The sequence below is a fragment of the Hemitrygon akajei genome, chromosome 32 (genome assembly GCF_048418815.1).
Source record: "Hemitrygon akajei chromosome 32, sHemAka1.3, whole genome shotgun sequence".
NCBI classification, from domain to species: Eukaryota; Metazoa; Chordata; class Chondrichthyes; order Myliobatiformes; family Dasyatidae; genus Hemitrygon; species Hemitrygon akajei.
Window position 1 is genome coordinate 9184331 of NC_133155.1, and position 25820 is coordinate 9210150.

Below are 25820 nucleotides of genomic sequence, written 5' to 3' on the forward strand. Positions count from 1 at the left end.
CCTCAAGCACAAGTGGAACCACCTAACATGATATCGCTATGGGTGCATCTTCACTGAACGCAGGCTTACGGCTTTCCCTATTCCAGAAAAGCATGACTGTGATACCTTACCTTTAGTCAAGGTGTGAAAAAGTAACTCTATTTGTTGGCACTTTGGCAAAAGTTTCATCAGATGAAACTGAAATGGTATTGTTTGGATGAAGTCATTCTCCCCGTCATTCTCACCTGTATTAGAAAACAAGAAAAGGATAGTCATTTTAGCTGGATTATGGAATGGAGAGAGGGTTCAAGTGGGAAAAAAAGTATAGTTCATGTAACACACTCAGAACATTATAGACATCACTTTTGATTAAAAGAAGGTATATCACATGGTTATTATAAGAATAAAGAAACATACATAAGGAAATTAAAGCACAGACCCTGAAGCAGAGTAATGGGAATAATTATAAAGCAATGCAGTCAAAGTTCATAGTGAATAAGAGAAAAATAAGACAGCTAGAAGGAACATAATGCAATTATGCAACAAGTAATTTGTTAGGATATTTTGAAGTTCAGAATCTCTTGGTCAGATTCTTAAATTTCCTTTATGTAAAATTGAAGTTTGTTTAGAAATGTGTTTGATCTTCATATTTGGTTGTTGCTGTTTCTGCAACTTTGGTGTCTTCTGAGTCTAATTGGCAAAAGGCCGGAGGATATGTGTATGAGTATTCTTCAAGGGATGAACAGTCTCCCAGGCATTTATGAATAAGGGGTTCAACAATTTACTGTGACCTGAAGACTCTTGGCAATCTTCAAGGTTATGGATAGCAGGGAATTCATCTTTATTGTTACAGTTGTAATGGCTGCACATACATAGACTTAATCTAGTAGTTATTTATTACTTAATGTTTTAGAACCAGAAAATTATTGTGAATATTATATGTAATATAACAGAGGTAGTGGATTATTACAGACTAATTTACTTTATAACTAATGAATATTATTGGTTTCACAAGAAACCGCATGTTTCAGTTGTTGACGTGGGATCTCTTAAATGAGTGGCTGCATATCACCCCTAACAGTGCTGCTGCATAGCAGTTGTAGCAACCAAAATTTTATTCTGAGCAAATTTAGGAGATTAGGGTGGAAAATAATGTTTATATGGGATTTTGGAGGAGGCTAGAGTGAGTCATTTGAGAAATGAATTCTGGAACAGAGAGCCGAAGCAGCTAATTCCTAGCCCTGCAAACATAAAGTGAGTAAAGTAGGATGAACACAAGGATGAGAATGTTAAAATTCAGGTTGTACTAAGCACTACTGATTAATCTTCGGACCTTGTGATTCTAAGATAATGGTGTTTAAAATTTCCACGATATATTGTGTTGAAAAATATGTCAGTGACAAAAGACTTCTGCTTTGGCTTTTGCATGGAGAAAGTTTTCCAGGGATATTGAAGTCCTGGTTAAGAGAAAGGAGGAGGTGCAGAGCAGATATAGGCAGGCAGGAACAAATTATAAGAAATGCAAAAGGATACTTAAGAAGGAAATTGGGGGTGAGAAAAAGGCATGATGTTGCTCTGGCAGACAAGGTGAAGGAGAATCCAAAGGGCTTCTACAGATATGTTAAGAGCAAAAGTGTAGAAAGGGACAAAATTGGTCCTCTGGAAGTCTGAGTGGTAACTAGATGTGGAGTTGAAAGAGATGAGGCATCTGTATTTACTTGGGAGATGTACACAGAGTCTATAGACGTTATGCCTTGCAGTAGCAAGGTCATAGACCCTAAACAGATTACAGAGGAGGAGGAGTTCGCTGCCTTGAGGCAAATTAAGGTGGACAAATCCCAAGATCTGGCAATATGTTCCCTTTGACCCTGTGGGAAGCTAATGCAGAAATTGCAGGGTCCCCAGCAGAGATATTTAAAACATCCTTAGCCACAGGTGAGGTGCTGGGGGATTGGAGAACAGCTAATGTTGTTATGTTGTTTAAGAAAGGCTCTAAGAAAAAAACCCAAGAGATTATAGGCCAGTGAGCCTGACATCGGTCGTGGGGAAGTTATTGTAAGGTATTCTAAGGAAACGGATATATAAGCCATTGGATAGAGAGGGACTGATTAGGGATAGTCAACATGGTTTTGTGGATGGTAGGTCATGTTTAACCAATCTTAATGATTTTATCAAAGAAGTTACCAGGAAAGTTGATGAAGAGTAAGGAAGTGGATGTTGTCTACATGAACTTGAACAAGGCATTTGGCAAGGTCCCACATGAAGACTGGTCAGGAAGATTTAGTCCCCTGGCATTCAAGATGAGGTAGTAAATTGAATTAGACTTTGTCTTTGAGGGAAAAGCCAGAGAGTGGTACTTGATGGTTGCCTCTCTGACTGGAGACCTGTGACTAGTGGTGAGCTGCAGGGATCAGTGCTGGGTATGTTGTCATTTGTCATCTATATCAACGATCTGGATTCAGTGTGGTTAATTGGATCAGCAAATTTTTGGACGACACCAAGATCGGGGATGTAGTGGACAGCGAGGAAGACTATCAAAGCTTGCGATGCGATCTGGACTAGCTGGTGAAATGGGCTGAGAAACTGGCAGACAGTATTTAACGCAGACAAGTGTGAGGTGTGGCACTTTGGGAGGATCATCCAGGGTAGGACTTACACGATGAGCAATAGGGCACTGGGGAGTCTGGTAGAACGGAGCAATCTGGGACTATAGATCCCGAATTCCTTGAAAGTGGTGTCACAGGTAGATATGGTTGTAAAGAAAGCTTTTGGTACATTGGCCTTTGTAAATCAATGTATTGAGTACAGGAGATGGGATGTTACGTTGCAGTTGTACAAGACATTGGTGAGGCCTAATTTGCAGTATTGTGTGCAGTTTTGGTCACCTACCTACAGGAAAGATTTACTAATGTTGAAAGTGTACAGAGAAAATTTACAAGGATTGCTGGCACTTGAAGACCTGAGTTATATGGGAAGTTTGAATAGGTTAGGACTTTATTCCCTGGAACATAGAAGATAGAGGGGAGATTTGATAGAGTTATACAAAATTACGAGGAGTATAGACAGGGTAAATGCAAAGCAGGCTTTTTCCACTGAGGTTGGGTGATACTAGAACTAGAGGTCATGGGTTAAGGGGGAAAGGTTAAGGGCAGCATAGGGGGAACTTCTTCACTCAGAGGGCAGTGAGAGTATGGAATGAGCTGCCAGCCCAGTGGTGAATGCAGGGTCAACTTCAACATTTGAGAGAAATTTGGATAGCTATGTGGTTGGGAGGGGTATGGAGGGTAGTGGTCCAGGTACAGTTCAATGGGCCTATGCAGTTTAAATGGTTCGGCATGGACTAGATGGGCCGAAGGGCAAGTTTCTGTGCTGTAGTGTTCTAAGACTCTAAAAGACTTGACTTCAGGAGTATTACATGAGATAGTGCAGAAGTTTTATGGTTTATCAGGAAAAATAATAATAAAGGCAGCTGTTCTGTCTGGCTTGAGCTGTTCATCAAGCATGTGAGTCATTTACTGCTGCCCACATTGAAGGGATGGAAATGTTCTTCTAACAACATACCCAAGGTGAGAAATTATATTCAGGATACACAGGCATTGAACTCTTCATAAAAAGTTTAAAGTAAGTTTTATTATTAAAGTACATATATGTCACCATATACAACCTTGAGATTTTCATGTGGGCATACTCAACAAATCTATAGATTAGTAACTATAACAGTACCAATGAAAGACTTCCCAACTAGGGCATTCAACCAGAGTGCAGAAGACAATAAACTGTAGAAATGCAAATATAAATAATTAGCAATAAGTATTGAGAACTTGAGATGAAAAGTCCCTGAACTTGAGTCCATAGATTGTGGGAACATTTCAATAATGGGGCAAGTGAAGTTGAGTGAAGTTCTCCCCTTTGGTTCAAGAGCCTGATGGTTGAGAGTATGACCTGGGTGGTGGGGATCTGCAGAGAGAGAGTGAATGAAACCTATTTTTATAAGAGCAATGGGTTCTGAGGCCCAGCTCACTTACTGATCTGGTAGACCCTGTAGGCAAAAGTGTTGCCTTCACAGAAGTGGTACAGGATTGAAGGATTACTTCAGTAGGCAATATTTGAGTTATAATCTGATTTAATGGAAAAACATTGGTGATATTGTTGTAACATTGAAAGAGTTCTCCAGCCTAAAAGTTTGACACTTTTTTTTTGCCTAGCCATTGCAGAATAGAGTTGGGTAATGTTTACATGACATGATCCAGGTAGCCACAGAGAGCTTTGTAATTTGTCTGGCTAGCTTGACTGGAATTTCAAACAAGCTGACAGCAAAATAAAGGATTAAGAGTTTTCTCTATTGCTAGGTACAAGGAGTCGGTAAGATGCCGATGTGTTATCTTGCAGCGGCTTCTATGCTTCTATTGTCCTTTATAAATGTAGTTTTTTACAATTGTAAGACCATTCTGGACATTAAGAACTTAAAGTACTGCAGGTCTTACCCCATCAGTGAGTTGCTCGTTGACGGAGAAGCTGAAGGTGCGGATCGTGCTGCTGCCTGTGCCAGTGGAGTCGATGCGTGAAGACAGTGTGCAGTTTAATAGCAAGTGACCATCTTAGTCGCTTTTCTTGTGATCACAACACCCTTTGGCCACTTCTAATGTGGAGTGGTGCCAGTCCTTTCCACGGATTTGTTGGCGGGCGGCTGGGGCAGGCGGCAGGGGAGCTGCATGGCCTCGGTCGTAGTAAGGACTAGGTCTCACGTTGCAGTGTCAGCTGATTACAGCGGCCCAGGAGAGAGGCATTGGAGTCAGTGCCCTCCACCAGAGATGGTGAGGCGTGGCATCCAAGCTGGTGTCGGTGCTGCCCCCTGGTGTTCACTCAGCAGATGACAAGCGGTATTGTGTTCGACTGCAGACGGCTGGCTGCAGCATTCATGGACTCAGGGTATTAGACTATGTTTTTTGTGTAACTGTATTTTACTTATATCTTGTATGTGTTATACGTGCTCTGTGCTGTGTATGACTGTTGGTACTGTGTTTTGCACCTTGGCTCGGAGTAACGCTGTTTCGTTTGGCTGTGTTCAGGAGTATTCATCTATGATTGAATAACAACTAAACTTTGACTTGGTATTCTATAGTCCATTTCAGAAAGTTGCATGACAATGTACCTAAGAGAACTGATGATGTTTGAAAAGCAAATATTGATATAATATAGATCCTTTCAGTTTTCTGCTCTTCTTAGTAATTCTTTGATATTTAGAAACTTTTCATTTCATCATATTTGAATGCATCTTCACTTTACTGAATTTTTTTACATGTGCCTAAGGCGCTTGCACAGTACTGTATATATATATTCCTTATTGTAATTTACAGTATATTTTTATGTATTGCACTGTACTGCTGCCGCAAAACAACACATTTCACAATGTATGTCAGTGTAATGTGGAACGGATTTGCTGAGCGAGACAGAAGACACTAATTATGAATAAGCATATTTAACATTTATTTACAAACAGTAAAAGATTTGACCCAACATCTGAGTTCCCCAAGTTACACAAACCACAAAACTAAGTAGTCAACAAGTCGATACTTAGCTAAGAGTGCGTACCTGGTCACCGTGCCCTGGGGACGATGGAAGGAGTCCGAGCCTCCTGCATTATACCTCTGAGGTGCTTGAAACTGGGCACTGGTGCTGTGGCGCACAAAACAACCAATGGGAAAGGGCTGCCGCAGCTTTTAAACAAACCAATCAATGACCTACATGGCGGAAGTGGCTTTCGACCCGCTAGGAAGCCAACCCCCAAGTGACAGTCAGGAATACCAAACCAGATTCTGATTCTTAAATGTATGTAACACAACATCCAATTTTGCACTCGGCATTTTCTTATAATTAGCAATGTGCCAGTGCATCTGTCTTAGTATCAGCTTAAGTATAACTGTTGGTGAGAACACCTAGAGAAATCATCCTTACCATGGTATTTGAATTATGCATACAGGATCTTATATTATCTATGAAAGGTACATGGGTCTTAGTTTAAGCTTTAATCCTAAAGAAAACATGTCAGGAAATGCAGCATCCACTAATACTACACTGAAAGCACAAATAATTCATCTCAAGCTGGGCAGTGTGCTGGAACTGGTCACGGACATAGAAGCCAAATGTGAATATCAAAGGCATAACTGAGAGTTTCTGTGTAAAGCAAGATTCTAAACCTGAATTAATTCTTTTGGAGGTGGCACAGCTGCCGAGTAAATTGAGATGGGTTTTTTTTTTTCTTTTTGGAAACCAGATCAGACCACACAGTACCAGATCAGCGTTTAATTTATAATAGGTTAAATTATATTTCTTGACATGGACCAGAGCTGCCATTTTACCGAGCCATGAAAGTGTTGATTGGACTAAGTTTTTCCACATGAATAATATGTCTAGCATACAAGACAAAGGGTTGTCAGAGACATCACAAAATACCTTGGATACATATCCGTGTTGGTACTTGGAGCTCAAATAAATGTTGGCATCATTATAGTTGGTCCGAGACATCACAAAATACCTTGGATAAATATCTATGCTGGTACTTAGTGTTCAAACCAAAGTTAGCATCATTACAATTTTACAGTGGTTGGCCTATTTTCTGTGCACAAGGCAGCAGATGATCTGGCATTCCCAGACCAGTCCTTAGCTGACTGCTTCCTACTGAAATTACATCTTGCATCACAGGAGACAATCCAGACAAAAACTATCTCAAAATCAAAGCATGAAGACTGGGAGAGACATCTTCTATAGAACAATATATATGAGAAATAGCTGCTTCTTGAAAGTGTTTACTTGGCCCTTAATAGGGATTGAGATGAAATGTGATTGAGAACAGAATTAAAGGTCGCCAGGGCAACCATGGGTAGATAATAAAATGCCTTATGGTTACATTGAATTTGACACATGGGGAAGAAATCTGTGGAATGCAAGTGGTCACTTTTAAATAACATGGTCTTCAATGCTGGATTACTACCCAGGGAGACATTTCATAGAATGTTTCATTCTTGGATATTTTCCCTGTCAACAATTGAATTCACTTCACTCCTGGGATTCAATTGGGCCAACCCTGACAGCAATTTGTGTTCCGTTGAAAGGAATGGGAAAAATGGATTTCTCCCATTAAATTGAAGTTCCTGAGCTATCAATAATGTTGTAATGTTTGATGAAGATTAGAGACAAGATATGCGCTGCTCATTGCTAAACTATGTTCATGTGTTTCTGAAGTAAGCAGCTCCTTGATATTTTTGCTGCCTTTCAAGACAGCAGCAGAAATAAAAATTCAAAGTCTGTTTAATGAATACTCCAGAGGTTCTTGTTTCTAACGTTTCTGATCTATTTGGTAATATTGCTTTAGTATGAATCCTGACAAATTATATTTGGAATGTTCACCTCCCATCGGAATAAAATGCAAAGTGGGTCAAATCTATAGGCAAGTTAATTAAATCCACAAAATTCATAAACACGAGATTCTGTAGAGGCTGGAAGTCCAAAGTAACACACACAAACTGCTGGAGGAACTCAGCAGGTCAGGCACCATCTATGGAGGGGAATTAATGTTTTGGATTGAGGCAATTTATCGGGACTCCCAATGGCATTTTAGAGATGATTCCGCAGATGCTGGAAATCTTGAGCAACATACACACAAAATACTGGAGGAACTCAGAAGGTCAGGCAGCATCTATGGAGGGGAATGAACAGTCAATATTTCAGGCTGAGGCCCTTCAAAATTCCTCAAAATTCAAACCTGCTTGTGTTAATCCATCTTCGACATGATAAATAAAGTTTAGAGAGAAACAACAAATGTCTGTGCAGATCTTCCATTAATTCCTCTGTAGGTAACTCTTTTAAAAGTTTCATGCAATGTTCTTATGGTTAAAATTAACATTTTTGTGGACAAGGTGTGGGAAATGGTGTAAAAGTTACAGTTGGGTTATCGCTGAGGTTCTTTGACTCCGGTTGTGAACAAAGCAGAAGAGTCTCAGTTCAATGCGGAAAGCGAACAATTCTCACAAACCATTAACTACCCAAGTGTGATATCGAGACATACATCCACCGTACATATATCTTGACATACCTAGATAAGGAATTTGCCGTTCAGAAATCAATTCTCATGTTATCTTTTTACCTCAAATGAAGATAGTTTCACAAATGGAGAGTGAAACGCAGTATTCCTGGATCGCTATTAACATAAAATTATCCCTATCCATTTCACAGAGAAACCAAATCAATACAGAAAAATGAAAAGATTAAAAGGACTAAACAAAAATTTGATCATACAAGGGGTGATTGATAAGGTAGAAGGAGTCAATTTTAGAAAACCTAGCACATTTATTTTTCCTACATTTACACACTTAGTCCAGCGGTCGTGGAACATACGGATCCCTTCTTTGTGGAAGTCAGTGTCTTGGACCTCCAGAAGTGGTCCACAGCAGGGGTGATTGATAAGTTTGTGGCCTAAGGTAGAAGAAGATGAGTTATTAACTTCAAACTTTCTGCGTTTTCACTCAAAGAGTTGAACTGCACGTGCATGTAACGAGAGCTGTAAAACTCATCTCCTTCTACCCTAGGCCACAAACTTATCAATCACCCCTGCTGTGGACCACTTCTACAAAGAAGGGATCCGTATGCTCCACGACCACTGGACTAAGTGTGTAAATGTAGGAGGGGACTATGTTGAAAAATAAATGAGCTGGGTTTTCTAAAATTGACTCCTTCTACCTTAGGCCACGAACTTATCTATCACCCCTCGTATAACTGAGTTTAAGAATGTTCTTAAATGATGAAGTCATCATCGGTATCTGGAATATTATTCTGCTTTAGATCATTTGGAAACTCTTAGCATGTTTCTTTTCATATAAAGGCTCATTCATTCATTATGTGCCGTATCGTATGACATGGGTGATCATGGAATTGACCATGACTGTTCTTCAGAAGTAGTTTACTAAAGAAGTGGTTTGCCATTGCCTTCTTCTGGGCGGTGTCTTTACAAGATGGGTGACCTCAGCCATTACCAATACTCTTCAGAGATTGTCTGCCTGGCGTCAGTGGTCACATAACCAGAACTTGTGATGTGCACCGGCTGCTCATACGACCATCCACCACCTGCTCCCATGGCTTCACATGACCCTAATTGGGGGGATAAGCAGGTGCTACACCTTGCCCAAGGGTAACCTGTGGGGTAGATGAGGGAAGGAAAGTCTTACACTACTTTTGGTAGAGACATAGCTACACCACCAAAAAATACATGTAAATAGAAACATGAAATATTGGACTTACTTTTAAAAGTGAGTGATGGGGAAATTTTGTATTCATTAATGTCGGAAAAATTCTGTTAAGGAATGGAATAACCTTGTAGTTGAACTGTCTCATTCTCCCAGCACTGAGATCTCCTAGATGAGGGAACCCACTTCAAGCTCCAAAATTATATCAATATTGAACCAACAGATAAATAATGCATTCCACTTGGACCATAACTGAGAGGCGTCCATCCCATTTGGCAGTATGGTTTCTTCACTCATGGGACATTTTGGAGTAAGGATACGAGTTCTCAGCAATCACGTTTCATTTCAAATAGCTTTCAAGTTTTTCCAGCAATTCCAAAAGTGCACAAAACCCAGGTTTACAGTTCATTGTATGTTTAAGTGATGAGATTCTATGATTTTTCAGGTTACTTAAATAGGCCTCAGTAGCATGAAATCTCAGCATCTACTGAACAATTACTGGCTTCCCTAAATTACTTTCAAATCCCTGCATTATTTTAAACTATAATTTCAATTAGTACTGGAGCGAGATCGTGATGCTGAGGCACATCCTAGGATGTGCTGGGACACAGCATCAGTGATGTATCCTGGGGTTATCGGGTGTTTCAACATCAGACACGCTCGTCCAGGCAACCCAGCCAGGGTTGATCAGGCCTTGGCTTGCGTCCCCCAGTAGCGCTGGTTCACGGGTCACACCTCTTGATTCACAGCCACCTGGAGGCTCGCTCAGCAGCCTCTGTGACGGTCCTGATGGCTCTTTTCTTTGCAGCCCCCGGAAATGCCGAGGAGAGAGTAGGTTCTGCAGAGTGAGCAGCCAGCGAAACCTCTACACCCCACCTCTATAGGCTCGCATCGTGCCCTCCACCCCTCTCTCTCACACTGCTCTGCCAGCTCCTGGTATTATGCTCAAACACTTCCTCAATCCGGTCTTCCCAGGGAACTGTCAGTTCTACCATGACCACCTGCTCCGAGGTTTCTGACAGAACAACCGTGTCAGGCCTCAGGGATAATGATGATGCAATGAAGTCAGGGAATTTTAATTGCTTGTTAAGTTCGATTTTCAGTTGCCAGTCAGACACCGTGGTGAGCAAGCCTGCTGGCGATCTGGGCCGAGGATGTGATCGGTCTCCAGCTGTGGCATTTCTGGATTGGTGGAGGCAGATTTCATGAAAAGCTAAATAAATAAAAACTCAGAAAAAAAGGCACTTGAACGACCATAAACCTGTTCATCATTTATGAGTTAAGGTTGTGTATGGCTGAGTCAGCTGGTGCCATATGTATTCAGGACACAATTAAAGTGGAATTATTCGGAACCAAATTTCACTACGGTATTTTAAATAAAAATGCAAGCAGCATTCAAATCTGAGAACCATTCCTTCTCTGACATTGCTCTCCAGATTTTTAGGAAGGTCAGACATATTGGCAACAAATCTCATTTATGTTTCTTCCTTTGTACAAAGCCAAAGCCTCAAACATGTCTCAGACGGCTAAAGATGGCTCATAAATAACGAACGTCCATAGCAACCTCCAATGTTTTCCAATTGTTAATCACCTACACTTTTGACTCAATTTTCTACTAGCTGGTAATACAGAGTTTGTCATACATAAATCTTTAAACATTTTACAGCAAGAATAAAACAAAGTAATAAAATTTACTTTCCCTTCTTTCCTGTGGTAAGGGCACGCTCAGAGACTGCTGGTGAACTGACAATTGTTCATCCCAGTTTGGCAAAAGAATAAACCAGGGAAGGTAATGCACCCATGGCTGACAAGGGAAATTAGGAATAGCATCAAGTCCAAAGAAGAAACATATAAATTAGCAAAAAAAAGCAGCACACCTGAGGACTGGGAGAAATTCAGAGACCAGCAGAGGAGGACAAAGGGCTTAATTAGGAAAGGGAAAAAAGATTCTGAGAGAAAGTTGGCAGGGAACAAAAAAACTGACTGTAAAAGCTTTTATAGATACATGAAAAGAAAAAGATTGGTCAAGACAAATGTAGGTCCTTTACAGTCAGAAACAGGAGAATTGATCATAGGGAACAAAGACATGGCAGACCAATTGAATAACTACTTTGGTTCTGTCTTCACTAAGGAGGACATAAATAATCTTCCAGAAATAGTAAGGGACCGAGGGTCTAGTGAGATGGAGGAACTGAGGGAAATACATGTTAGTAGGGAAGTGGTGTTCAGTAAATTGAAGGGATTAAAGGCAGATAAATCCCCAGGGCCAGATGGTCTGCATCCCAGAGTGCTTAAGGAAGTAGCCCAAGAAATAGTGGATGCATTGGTGATAATTTTTCAAAACTCCTTAGATTCTGGATTAGTTCCTGAGGATTGGTGGCTAATGTAACCCCACTTTTTAAAAAAGGAGGGAGAGAGAAACCGGGGAATTATAGACCGGTTAGTCTGACATCGGTGGTGGGGAAAATTCTAGAGTCGGTTATCAAAGATGTGATAACAGCACATTTGGAAAGAGGTGAAATCATCGGACAAAGTCAGCATGGATTTGTGAAAGGAAAATCATGTCTGACGAATCTTATAGAATTTTTTGAAGATGTAACTAGTAGAGTGGGTAGGGGAGAGCCAGTGGATGTGGTATATTTAGATTTTCAAAAGGCTTTTGACAAGGTCCCACACAGGAGATTAATGTGCAAACTTAAAGCACACAGTATTGGGGGTATGGTACTGATGTGGATAGAGAATTGGCTGGCAGACAGGAAGCAAAGAGTGGGAGTAAACGGGACCTTTTCAGAATGGCAGGTAGTGACTAGTGGGGTACCGCAAGGCTCAGTGCTGGGACCCCAGTTGTTTACAATATATATTAATGATTTAGACGAGGGAATTAAATGCAGCATCTCCAAGTTTGCGGAAGACATGAAGCTGGGCGGCGGTGTTAGCTGTGAGGAGGATGCTAAGAGGATGCAGGGTGACTTGGATAGGTTAGGTGAGTGGGCAAATTCATGGTAGATGTAATTTAATGTGGATAAATGTGAGGTAATCCACTTTGGTTGCAAGAACAGGAGAACAGATTATTATCTGAACGGTGGCCGATTAGGAAAAGGGGAGATGCAACGAGACCTGGGTGTCATTGTACACCAGTCATTGAAGGTGGGCATGCAGGTACAGCAGGCGGTGAAAAAGGTAAATGGTATGTTGGCATTCATAGCAAAAGGATTTGAGTACAGGAGCAGGGAGGTTCTACTGCAGTTGTGCAAGGCCTTGGTGAGACGGCACCTAGAATATTGTGTGCAGTTTTGGTCCCCTAATCTGAGGAAAGGCATTCTTGCCATAGAGGGAGTACAGAGAAGGTTCACCAGATTGATTCCTGGGATGGCAGGACTTTCATATGAAGAAAGACTGGATCGACTAGGCTTATACTCACTGGAATTTGGAAGATTGAGGGGGGATCTTATTGAAACGTATAAAATTCTAAAGGGATTGGACAGGCTAGATGCAGGAAGATTGTTTCCGATGTTGGGGAAGTCCAGAACGAGGGGGTCACAGTTTAAGGATAAAGGGGAAGCTTTTTAGGACCAAGATGAGGAGAAACTTCTTCACACAGAGAGCGGTGAATCTGTGGAATTCTCTGCCACAGGAAACAGTTGAGGCCGGTTCATTGGCTATATTTAAGAGGAAGTTAGATATGGCCCTTGTGGCTAAGGGGATCAGGGGGTATGGAGAGAAAGCAGGTACAGGGTTCTGAGTTGGATGATCAGCCATGATCATACTGAACGGCGGTGCAGGCTCGAAGGGATGAATGGCCTACTCCTGCACCTATTTTCTATGTTTCTATGTTTCTATGACGCGCTCTCTGAGAATTAAGATCACATTACGGTCGCGTGGCGGTTAGCACGATGCTATTACCACCCTGGGCGTTAGTGTTTGGAGTTCAGAGTTCAAACCCTGTAAGGTGTCTCTGTACGTCTTCCCCGTGGAATGTATAGATCCTCTCCGGGTGCTCCGGTTTCCTCCCACAGTCCAAACGCATACCAGGTAGTTGTACATCGTACATTGCCCTGTGATTAGGTTGGGGTTAAATCAGGGTTGTGAGGTGCGGCTGGAGGGTTGGTAGGGCCTATTCCACACTGTAACTGTAGGTCAAATAAAATAAATAATTCTCTGAACCGTAACTATGCTTCCTATTTCAGTTGCTGTGTTCTCATGGAGTTGGCGTTTTCTGGCATCTAGCTTGAATAGTTCCAAGTGATAATAATTCCAAGCAGTACAGAACCTATGTAACTAAATATTTTATCCTGGATATAGAATTAAAAACTTTATAACCAATTTCTATCAAAAAAATAACCTATTCCCATATGTAGAAATAAATTTGTATCAAAAAATATATTACAGTAGGCACAAAATCAGATTCAGGAAGTAGTTCTCACATTGAATTGTGTGGAGTAAACTACTATCTAGTAGTTTCAAAAGATGTCTGTAAATTTATTCATGTAGCTTCAAGATAGATGTTGTTTACAGATGTCTTTCGCTATAATTAGTACTAGTCAGTTTCCAGCACCATACCATCAATTCTTTTATTTAACTTTGCTGCAAAAATTGATCACCAGAAGCTATGAACTCATTTGGATCATAGTTGATGCGGCAGAAAGTTTTCCTGCGAATTCCAATTATAACCAATGTGTCGAGCCACAGGAGAGAAAGGTGAATGGCTTCCTCAGAGCCAGTGGAACTTCTTCTGGCATTTAGGAGGTCACCCATTCATTTGCCAATGTTCACCCACATTTTCAGGTAAAGCCTCTGCACCAATGCAGGCAATAAGCCTAGATACCTAGACGACATTCTTCATCATCATTAAGTGCTGTGTTGTATGCCATAGGCGATTATGGTCTCGTGGCCATGATTGTTCTTGGCAAATTTTTCTACGGAAGTGTTTTGCCATTGCCTTCTTTTGGGCCGTGTCTTTACAAGACCCCAACCACGATCAATGCTCTTTAGAGATTGTCTGCTGGTGTCAGTGGTCGCATAACCAGGACTTGTGATAAGCAAACATGAGGAAATCTGCAGATGCCGGAAATTCAAGCAACACACACAAAATGCTGGTGGAATGCAGCAGGCCAGGCAGCATCTATAGGAAGAAGTACAGTCGATGTTTCGGGCCGAGACTCTTCGTCAGGACTCATGAAAGGTCTCCTCAAAGTATGCACTGTATGCCTTGAGACCGGTCTCCTTACAGGCAGCCATGAAACAAAGAACCCAAAATAACCCGTAAAAGAAAACCCAGACAAACACCCAATGTGCAGTTTGAGGGGAAAAAAACAAATTGTGCAAACATTAAAAGTAAGCCATCAGCATTTAGAACAAAAGTGAGTTTCATTAAAACTGAATGATATTAAAATGTTAATAAAGTTATAACCATATAACAATTACAGCACGGAAACAGGCCATCTCGGCCCTTCTAGCCCGTGCCGAATGCTTAATCTCACCTAGTCCCACTGACCCACACTCAGCCCATAACCCTCCATTCCTTTCCTGTCCATATACCTATCCAATTTTACTTTAAATGACAATACCGAACCTGCCTCGACCACTCCTACTGGACAAACAGGTCACCTACATGTACATTTTTTTAATAAAGGTTGGTGACCTAATTCAACGAGTGGCTCGCACTGGGGCTAACATAAAGCTGGTTCTGACTTTGGCTTTTAACTCGCCCAGGTACTCATTCCCAGCATCACCTGCTGAATTCATAAAATTGTAGAATCACGCAACTGCTTCATTTGTTGTCACTTGCTAAGCAAATGCCGAAGAGCACAGAAGCTGGAGTATGAGGGTAGTTCATGTTGACTTTTTTTAGGCATCCGTTAGTCTCATGAGACCATGGATTTGTGCCTTGGAAGGTTTCCAGGGCGCAGGCCTGGGCAGCGTTGTATGGGAGACTGGCAGTTGCCCAAGCTGCAAGCCTTCCCCTCTCCACGCCACCGATGTTGTCCAAGGGAAGGGCACTAGGACCCAAGCAGCTGGCACTGGTGACGTCGCAGAGTGATGTGTTGTTTTAAGTGCCTTGCTTAAGGACACAACATGCTGCCTCAGCTGAGGTTCGAAGCAGCGACCTTCAGATCACCAATGCCTTATCCACTAGGCTACGCGCCAACTCATGTTGACTTGATGTTGGACCAACAGGTAGTCATTACTCAAAGCAGTGGCAGGTATAGGATGGCCAAATGTACCAGTTATTACATAAAAGTTACATAGCTGCCATATAATGCCCACTCCAACGTTAGATAAAAATAGTATTTATTGGATTTACTATTTCCATTGGATGGTTTTTAGATGTTAAATGTTATTCAGAGTTTACTATAGTTGAGGACTGCAAAACAAATTTCAGTTGTCTTAGAATGTTGGGAGACTCCGTCTTGTTAAATTCTGCTCATTATCATGGATAAGGGTACACAGTAGCATGGAGGTTAGCACAATGCTTTATGGTACTGGCCACCCAGACTCAATTTCCATTGCTGCCTGTAAGGAGTTTGTATGTTCTCCCCATGATCGCATGGATTTCCTCTGGGTGCTCCAGTTTTCTCTCACAGTCCAAGGATGTACTGGTTGCTAGGTTAATTGGCTATCGTAAATTGTCCCGTGATTAGGCTTGGGTTAAATTGGGGGATTACTGGGTGGCGTGGCACAAAGGCCTAGAAGGGCCTATTCCACACTGTTTGTTAGTCTATAAGCAAGAAAATAAATGAACAAACAAACAAATAAACATCTTAACTTGTCAACATACACAAAATAGATACTTTTAATCTGAGGTTCCCAACTTTTTTTATGCCATGGACCCCTACCATTAACTGAGGGGTCAGGTTGGAAAGCACTGCTTTAGATAAAGGCTCATTTCTGAACAGGACCTGTCTGACTTCTGACTGGAGTATAATACAATAATATTAATACTCACTCACGGCATTGAAAGCAGTACAAAGTAATTTGGTAAATTGCCCTAATCACCAGTCATCAGTTCTGCAGAAAGCCTCTGGCAAACTGCAATACAGCAGTCAGCTTGTCTCGGACTTCTGGCTTTCTGAAGTCCGAGACAAGCTGAAGATAAAACGCCACATGTGTCTAACCTGATGCTTTGCTGCAGGCCCCATCACTGGGTTCAGCAGCAGAGCAACGATGTTCCAAGCTGAGCGGCTGGGTGCTTGCCAGCTCTATGTCAGTGTTAGTGCAATCCCAGTCTTCGAGTGAAGTTACCACTCCTTATTTAAAATGTACCTGTAGGAAACTTGTTTGCTTTTTATTAAATTTTAGTTTATTACCATCAACATCATGACTTTTTAACCTACTCTCAGATCAATCTAACCCTTCCCTCCCACACGGCCCTCTATTTTACGATCATCCATGTGCGTATCTAAGACTCTCTCAAATGTTTATAAAGTACCTGCCTCTACCAGCACGCCTGGCAGCGGGTTCCAACTACCCACCGCTCTATAAAGCATGATGATTTGGAAAACTTACCAAATCTGATTATGGCACAAGTACAGCCCAGACAATTATCATCAAATGAAAGGAATCCATATTAGTGCCATCAGAAAATGTCCATCAACACTCAAGTTAACTTCATCCAAAGTTCTTTGGTCAGCACCAACTATTCCGCTATCAACAAAGGCTGAGTAAAGCTATTCATGACTGGCTTATCAGTGATCAGTTTTACAAATTATTCTACACTATTGTGGAACCTCTTTGGGGGCTTTGCTGTTGCCTGGTGGGTGGTGGGCGCTGATGTTTTCTGAAATGGGTGGGGGAGGTGGTTGACACTTTGCTGCTGCTTGTGTGTGGGAGGGCAAAGTGGGGCTTTGGGGTTCGAACCTTTTTCTGTCGTTCATTCTTTGGGGTTCTCTGCTGTTTTTGTGGATGTCTGTGAAGAGTAAGAACTTCAGGTTGTATCCTGTATACATTCTCTGATATTCAAGGATGTCTGTGAAGAGTAAGAATTTCAGGCTGTATACTGTATACATTCTCTGATATTAAAATGGAACCCTTTGAAATGAACGATAAGATCTATGACATGAATTGTTAGGCAAATATCATTCAGACAAGAACAGCCCCAGCTGATCACTAACAGTGCCCTGTCCCCACCACCCAACTCCCCAATGCACCTTAATCTCCTCAACAGTTCACACGTTTGTTATGTGCTATCATATGAGGTAGGCGATCGTAGTGCTTCCATGACCATGACTGTTCTTGGCAAATTTTTTGCAGAAGTGCTTTGCCGTTGCCTTCTCCTGGGCAGTGTCTTAATAACACAGGTGACCCCAGCCATTATCAATACTCTTCAGAGATTGTCTGCCTGGTGTCAGTGGTCGCATCACCAGGACTTGTGATCTGCACCAGCTGCTCATAAACACCACCTGCTCCCATGGCTTCATGAGACACTGATCTGGGGGGGAGGGGGGGGGCTAAACCAGTGCTACACTTTGTCCAGTAGGTGTCCTGTAGGCTAGCGGAGGGAAGGAGCACCTTACACTTCCTTTGTTAGAGATGTATCTACACGCCACCCAGCTGACTTTATTATAATGTTTCAATTAATTAATTTAAAGTACTTAATAACTTCTAGAACCATTTAGATCTTTTTGAAATGTCTGTAATGTTTCTGGATAGTAGAGACATTTAAAATAATGATACAAGACCTTTAATAGTGATGAACTGTGAAAAGATCATCAGATCTTTCCTGGTGTTATGCTTGGTGGGGGAAGGGTGTTGGAGATACATCCTTCTCTATCTAACTCACAAAAACATGGTAGCTGGGTTGCAATACATGCTGGCTACTTGCCAAATCACACTGTTGTTTGTTCAGGACCTGTCACATTTTAACCCATATTACTCATTTACCCGCATGGAACTGATTTATAAAATAGCATGTCAGAAGTTACTGGAACTTGGAAGAGTCTGTTCCTGCATTTCTACATCTGCATTTGTAAAGTCTTCTTTAGTTCTTATCTAGGGCTTTGGGATTAATTTATACCTGGTTAAATAATGGGCCAATTTAACACAGCCATTCAAAAGCACATAAAGTACTGACAGTTCAAAATTATCAAGTTGGGATGGCTGAGTGACTGATTGGTGTTGGCAGACATTCACAGAGTACAAGTGCACCTGAACAAGCAAACCAGATGTCTTTGGAGCACTTGCAGAGTTAAGTTTCAAATTTCAAAACTGTTTATTCAGTAATGCTGAAACTGAAATGAAGTGTTTTAAGAATAAAATGAATTACTAATCATAAAGTTTTTTGGCTGAATTATTGCCATTTTAATTGTTCTGATTTGTAACACCTTAACTTAAAACTATGATCACATTCAATATAAAATTCTGGTGCAGTGGTATCTACTTAACCTTTCATTTGGCATTCATAGCAAAAGGATTTGAGTACAGGAGCAGGGAGGTTCTACTGCAGTTGTACAAGGCCTTGGTGAGACCGCACCTAGAATATTGTGTGCAGTTGTGGTCCCCTAATCTGAGGAAAGACATTCTTGCCATAGAGGGAGTACAGAGAAGGTTCACCAGATTGATTCCTGGGATGGCAGGACTTTCATATGAAGAAAGACTGGATCGACTAGGCTTATACTCACTGGAATTTGGAAGATTGAGGGGGGATCTTATTGAAACGTATAAAATTCTAAAGGGATTGGACAGGCTAGATGCAGGAAGATTGTTTCCGATGTTGGGAGAGTCCAGAACGAGGGGTCACAGTTTAAGGATAAAGGGGAAGCCTTTTAGGACTGAGATGAGGAGAAACTTCTTCACACAGAGAGTGGTGAATCTGTGGAATTCTCTGCCACAGGAAACAGTTGAGGCCGGTTCATTGGCTATATTTAAGAGGAAGTTAGATATGGCCCTTGTGGCTAAAGGGATCAGGGGGTATGGAGAGAAAGCAGGTACAGGGTTCTGAGTTGGATGATCAGCCATGATCATACTGAATGGCGGTGCAGGCTCGAAGGGATGAATGGCCTACTCCTGCACCTATTTTCTATGTTTCTATTCTATTCCACACATACTTTGTTTATTTGGGCAGCATGTAGTGGTTAGCACAACACTTTACACTACCAACAATCTGAGTTCATTTCCCTTCGCTGCTTATAAGGAGTTTGTACGTTCTCCCTGTGATCGCATACTCCAGTTACCTTCCACGTTCCAAAGGTATACTGGTTGGTAGGTTAATTGGTCATTGTAAATTGCCCCATGATTAGGCTAGGGTTAAATCGGGTGATTACTGGGCTGGACAGTTCGAAGGGCCGGAAGTGCCTATTCCACACTGTATCTCGAAATAAATAAATAAAAATGAAATATTGAGGATGGGAAAGGCACTTTATCAATGTAGGGTTTTCACTCTAATTTGAACATAATTTAATGCAATAAAATTTGTACTCCTGCGATTTGACAGAAATTTCCCTTTATTTCTTCAGTGGCTGAAGAGCTTTGTGCAATTGAGCTCTGCCCCATTGTGGCAGATACTGGAATTGCAATCAATGGATCACTGCAAGCTAGTTTCAGAAAGTTATAGGGGTTACTTTTCATATTTAATTTCAACTGGTATTGCACTTAAACTACTTAATTTAGTTCTTCTTTTACTGATGTTCAACTTTTCAAGCATTGCTTTCCAGTCTTTAGGTCAAATTTTTGGGCCCCTGTACAAAGTTCTTTGTTAGCAACAAATTATCTTTGAGCTATATTGTGTAATGCCCTGGTTCATAGTTTTTACTGTTATGCTGTATGTATTTCATTTTGTGCTGTTCTGTGCGGGCTGCTTGTTTGCAGCTTATGTTCAGGTTAATGCTGAAGATAAGAGCGAGGAGAAATGTGTGCCATCCAGTTAGGATGGTCTGGTTAAGGGGAGGTTTCTCTGGTGAGGGACTCTAAGGCTGAGCTTGGAGCTTTTGTTCGAGAGGAGATGAAAAGAGAAGACACTGGGGAGGACTGGTCGTAGCATACGATCCAGTGGGAGACCCGTTTGTTTGAGATGGGTTGCAAGCGACGTTCGGAAGGTCGTTTGTGCTTCCATGTTGACCGAGGGCCCAGTGCATGAGTGACAGAGAAGTTCAAGATGAGCTCCAATTTGTGCACGTTTGACTGTTTCCATCTGCCTGCTTTTGACCAGCCTTCCTCTCCCTCTCACCAGCTGCTGTTGGAGGAACGTGTAGGAGTCTTGGGATCCACACTGCCAGGACTGGTCCACATTGTGGCAAGTCAATGGACCTACTCTGGGGGACTTTGAGGTTCATATTGCATGTGTTACTGGATTCTAATTACTTTTTTTTGGGTTATTTTTGAGTGGTTTGATCGGGATAATCGATGCGGACTGGGGTGGTTCGGTGAACAATGGTCCTGCCACCTGCATTAGCTAGCGGTAGGGGGCAGAACTGAACTAAACTGAATACTGCTGGACTCCTAGTTGAATGTTTGATACTCTACCTGTTGTCCGCTTGCTTCTTGGCGTTTGCCATTTGTTCTCTTTTTTTGAGCATTGGCTGTTTGGTATGTTCTTGAACGGGTTTCCATGGTGTTTCTTTGTTTCATGGCTGCCCGCGGGAGGACAAATCTCAAACTTGTATTCTGTATACATACCTTGATAATAAATGTACATTGAATCTTTGATTCTTGAATTGTTAGATTTTGTTAGTGTTGTAATGTGAGTATTATTAAAAGTAAGTTAATACCAATCAGGAAGCTGTTGGTAACAGGAGGCAGGTTCCGGGGTCAGCAGGGTTTTCACTCCCGGTGTGCATTGTGTGTAGTTCCACCACCCATGCCGCACGAGGTACCTGGAAGCCTCTGTATTATAAATATCATTTGCCGTCCCAGATAAAGATGTTCTTTTGGCCATAAAATTGTCGAGTGGTCCTTTTGTAAAGTAGAAGTTACCACATATTTTTGGCGACGAGGATAGAAGTTACCACAGTTAGTACATCTTACGATTCCTTTAAAAATTTTAAGGTCAAAGGCAGGTTCATTGAGTTTGTTTGCACGTAAAATTATATCTATACTATTCAGGCAGGAAACTTGTGAAACGTTTTGCAATAGCAAGTTAGTATATCAATGGGATTAATGAAAGTCCCATGTTGTCTTCATATCTGTTCTATATATTTATAAACACCTTGTGCTAAAATCAGGAATTAAGCATTAACAAAGGCAGCATTTTGTAGTGGGCAATGAAACCATAAATGAATTTTGAAGTTCTGTTAAAATGAATATAAAAATAACTTTACAAAATAGTGTTATCAGCATATTTCATGGCACTAGGGTCTAAACAAAATCATGTTTAATGGTTTATTCAATGGGGAAAGACATGCTGGGGGAGTGGTTGTTGAAGTATATGGGATTCTAGGATTCACTGGGGCACAGGTTAGAAACATAGTAAAAGTACGTTGAACTTGATTGCTATATGGTTAGAATGGAAAATATAGGGTGGTCCTCTTCATAAGGAAGACAGATAAGAGGAGATTTGATAGAGGTCCACAAGATTTAAAAATTGATCTCATTAGTTCAATGCCACAGGAAGATTAAAATTTTAGGCATAGGATCCAAGAGGGAAAGTTTTTTTTAATTCTAGAGAGTACTTAGAACAAGAAGTGTATTGCCTGTAAGCCCTGTGGAAGCCCTCTGTCAGTCCATTCAAAAGAGAATTGGACAGGTATGAGATTAATTTGAGTTCAAGAGGAAAGGTGGTAGGTGGGTGGGGGGGGGGGGGGGGAGGCAGGAGGTGGCGGTTATATTGAGAGTTATAAGATGTTGGTATAGACCTGATGGGATGGTTGGTCACCTTCTATGCCAAAATAAATCTGTAGATTCATAATTTGACTTGGTTTTATATTTATTTTATTGTGACAGAAATTCCAGTGATTCTACCTTCGGATCTCAAGGGTGATAAAGGTGCTCCTGGAAAACCTGGACCAAGAGGACCTCCTGGGCCGCCAGGGATGCCAGGCAAACCAGGATATGGCAAACCGGGTGAACCAGGCCGAACCGGCCCTCCAGGGGCCCCAGGATTTTCGAGCTTTGGAAAACCAGGAAGGCCAGGAACACCTGGTAAGCCAGGAATAATAGGACTTCCTGGCCCTAAGGGCGACATAGGACCCAGAGGAGATCTAGGTCCACGAGGCCCAGCTGGGATTCCAGGGTTACCTGGGCCTGTGGGGCTTTCTGTCTCTGGGAAGCAAGGGCCCCCAGGGGTTGCTGGTGCTCCAGGGCCTAGAGCAGAACCTGGTGAGAAAGGAGAACCTGGAGCTCCTGGGGAACGTGGCCCCAAAGGTGAGGTTGGATATGGAAAACCAGGTATTCCAGGTCCAAGAGGTAAGGAAGGGATTCCAGGAAAACCTGGACCCCCAGGTCTACCTGGTATTGGAAAACCAGGAATTAATGGCTTACCAGGTGTACCTGGTGAAAAAGGTGAATCAGGACCAAGGGGAGAAATTGGCCCACCAGGGCCTCCTGGTCCTCAGGGTCCTGCAGGGAAGCCAGGATTGGATGGCATAGGAAAACCAGGTCAAGATGGATTAACAGGTAAGCCAGGAGCTGCAGGGTATAAAGGTGAGCCTGGACCACCAGGTGCAAGGGGTTTGCCTGGAGTTCCAGGGTATGCAAAACCAGGAATGAATGGAATAAAAGGCCAGCGAGGGCCTCCTGGTGCACCAGGTGCTCCAGGACCCAAGGGTGAACCAGGTGTAAATGGTTTACGTGGTGAACCAGGTCCTAAGGGTGAACAAGGTTATCCAGGGCCAATGGGATCCAAGGGTTTAATGGGGAAGCATGGTCTACCAGGACCTGAAGGTAAAATTGGGTTTACTGGGCCTCCAGGGCCAAAAGGAAGACAAGGGGATCAGGGATATAGTGGTGTACCTGGAGAATCTGGTATACCTGGGGAAAGGGGTTTACCAGGACTTCCAGGAGCACCAGGTAAAATTGGTCCGAAAGGAGACTTTGGACATACAGGGGCTCCTGGGATACCAGGATTAGCAGGTCCTATAGGACCCAAAGGTGAACCAGGGCAAAGTGGACAACCAGGACCCAGAGGCTCTTCAGGAATTCCAGGTATGCAGGGGGCTACAGGACCTAGAGGACCAATGGGTTTACCTGGTCCCAGAGGAGAATCAGGGCCTCCAGGCTTACCAGGAGAAGGAAAATTAGGATTACCAGGAACTACAGGACCAATGGGCCCAATGGGACACCCTGGCATACCAGGTAGGATGGGAGCTCAAGGCCCACCTGGACCTCCAGGTCCACCGGGCCCACCCGGGATCATCGTTAATGGGGAAACAACAGGTATTGCTAGCCTGCAAGTAAATGGTGGTGTGGATGGTGCCTCAATACCAGGAAACGGAAAGCCCAAATATGAAAAAGGAGAAATTTCTGCACGTGTAGCTCCAGCTTTCACTGCAATCCTTACCAAGTCATTTCCACCTTCAGGGGTTCCTATTAAGTTTGATAGGATTTTGTATAATGGACAACATGGTTACAATCCAGCAACCGGGCTATTCACGTGTCAAGTTCCCGGTGTCTACTACTTTGCTTATCACGTGCATGTAAAGGGAACCAGTATCTGGGTGGCACTGTACAAGAATAATGTGCCTGCAATGTACACGTATGATGAATATAAGAAAGGATACCTTGATCAAGCATCAGGAAGTGCAGTTCTGGAACTCAGAGAGCATGATCAGGTGTGGATCCAGATGCCGTCAAACCAAGCCAATGGTTTATATTCCACCGATTACATCCACTCCTCATTCTCAGGATTCCTACTTTGCCCGACATAACGATGATCAACTTGAATTAGCGGATTTATATATTGTGTAGTAATTAACTGTATCAAGAGGGACACTGGAAAAAAAAACACACACACAAACACACACACACACAAGTGCTATATGTTGCTACCATTTTCCAGTATAAAAGAAAAGCCTCTGGATGAAAATCGGCATAGTATAACAACCACAAACATCAGACGTTTTCCCTAATGACTGCACATTTTCAGCTTACGCTATAAGGGACTAAATGTGGAACTGTTTTTTTTAATGATCAGTTAGAGGCAAAAGTTTTGTCAATGAAAGTTGATATGATGTACGTGACACTTGTATTCCCTGTGCTACTTTTGAGTAATGTTCTGTGTAAGGAAGCATTTCTTGTTCTTTTTTCACATTTATACCATTGACAGAAACAATCTATCAATATTACACAGTTGTATATTAATTATTATAATCGTATCTTTTAAGTGCAATACATGATTAGTGGTGTTCCATTGTGAATTCTGACAACTGTGTACACTGTATACTTACTGAGAATTAAAACTTTGAGGAATGGTATAATCGCCACTGCAACTTGCTTGAATTTTAAATTTCAATTTAATTTGTAGTAATGTTATGCTGACTAGAAGAAGGCTGAAGGATAAATGATGTAGTGCAAGTAAATGTCTCTTTTGTACTGGTTAGGTTTTATGTATTTTGAATTATCTTAATACCCTGAGATATTCACAAACGTTAATTGAGTTGGATTCAAGGGTAAGAAACGTTGAACTGTACAGGAACTATTTTGTGCTCAAGTCCCAGGATTGGGATTTGAATCAAAATGTTCTGACTCAGAGAGTGCTGTCCATTGGCTAATGCCCAAATCAGAATGTGGTGTACCCCAACATTTCACCAACTGATGAGACCATGCAGGAATTCATCCATTATCTGTCATTCCCTCTAATGAGATACTAAATGATCCCAGCTGATGTGATCTCAGAATAGTTACATGCAATGAATGACCTCTTTCTAGATCATAAATTGTTATGATTTTAACATATTGAAGACGTCTCTGGGACAGATGTAGTGTAGTTACTCGGTAATTTAATTCAGTTTGCTGGCAGCTAGAGTGCTGCACGTACATATGCCACTATTTTTCAAACTAGCAAAGACTGTGAAATGTTTAGTCTTTTAAAGCACATCACACAACAGCCTTGATGAGAACCCATAGTTAAATCATTCCAGAGCCCAGAGGGAAAAGCACTTGGAGCAAAGGGCCATTGGATTGCTATTATAGTGGATCCTTCAATGGTTTATACATTGCTGAGATTCACTATGTCAAATTATTCCCATTGTGGATAATGCTTCATAAAAGCAATACATTACACATGCTGTTTCAGATTATGTTGTAGGGTCTGTGCTTCTGAGCTGAGGCATGTACACAACAGTAGATGTTATATTTTCAAAAAGAGGATACGTGCAGATTGACTATTATAAACCTCTAGGCGCTGTTTCTTTTCTTTTTAAAAAAATTTTATTAGTTTTTTATGCATGTTCTATATCACTACAGATAGAAAAAAAAACCCAAATCAAAATGAAGAAAATTAATACAGTGCAAAAATAAACATACAATAATAATATAATGCAAAAAAGATCATTGAGAAAGCACCCAAATTGAAGACATGTAAAATTAGTATCCTCCCCAAGCCCCGCAACAAAAAAAAACTCCAGACCAACCACAACACAATATAGAGAATATAAATCAGGACATTCAAACCCCCAAAACAGAAGATAATAATGCCTACTACCAAAAAAAAGAGCTGAAAGCAAGGGACCGGAA

The 25820-nt window shown here is 41.7% G+C and overlaps 2 protein-coding genes across 4 annotated transcripts in view; one reads left to right on the top strand and one right to left on the bottom strand.

Moving 5' to 3' along the window:
* LOC140719592 (KICSTOR complex protein SZT2-like) overlaps positions 1–14089 on the bottom strand; it is a 59981-nt gene extending 45892 nt beyond the window's left edge. The window contains exons 1-2 of the mRNA XM_073034295.1: positions 14044–14089; positions 111–224 (exon numbers count right to left, since the gene is read on the bottom strand). Of these exons, the coding sequence (XP_072890396.1) occupies positions 111–224; positions 14044–14089 (160 nt within the window). The remainder of the gene's footprint in view (positions 1–110; positions 225–14043) is intronic.
* LOC140719658 (uncharacterized) overlaps positions 1–24562 on the top strand; it is a 50370-nt gene extending 25808 nt beyond the window's left edge. The window contains exons 1-3 of one of the 3 annotated variants that reach the window (XM_073034440.1): positions 18170–18401; positions 20383–20479; positions 22092–24562. In XM_073034440.1, coding sequence (XP_072890541.1) covers positions 22181–24013 — 1833 coding nt within the window. In that variant the 5' untranslated portion in view covers positions 18170–18401; positions 20383–20479; positions 22092–22180 and the 3' untranslated portion in view covers positions 24014–24562. Of the gene's footprint in view, positions 1–18167; positions 18402–20382; positions 20480–22091 lie in introns of those variants that run through there. The other 2 variants (XM_073034438.1, XM_073034439.1) reach the window with 2 other exon arrangements.
* The last annotated feature ends 1258 nt before the right edge of the window (positions 24563–25820 follow it).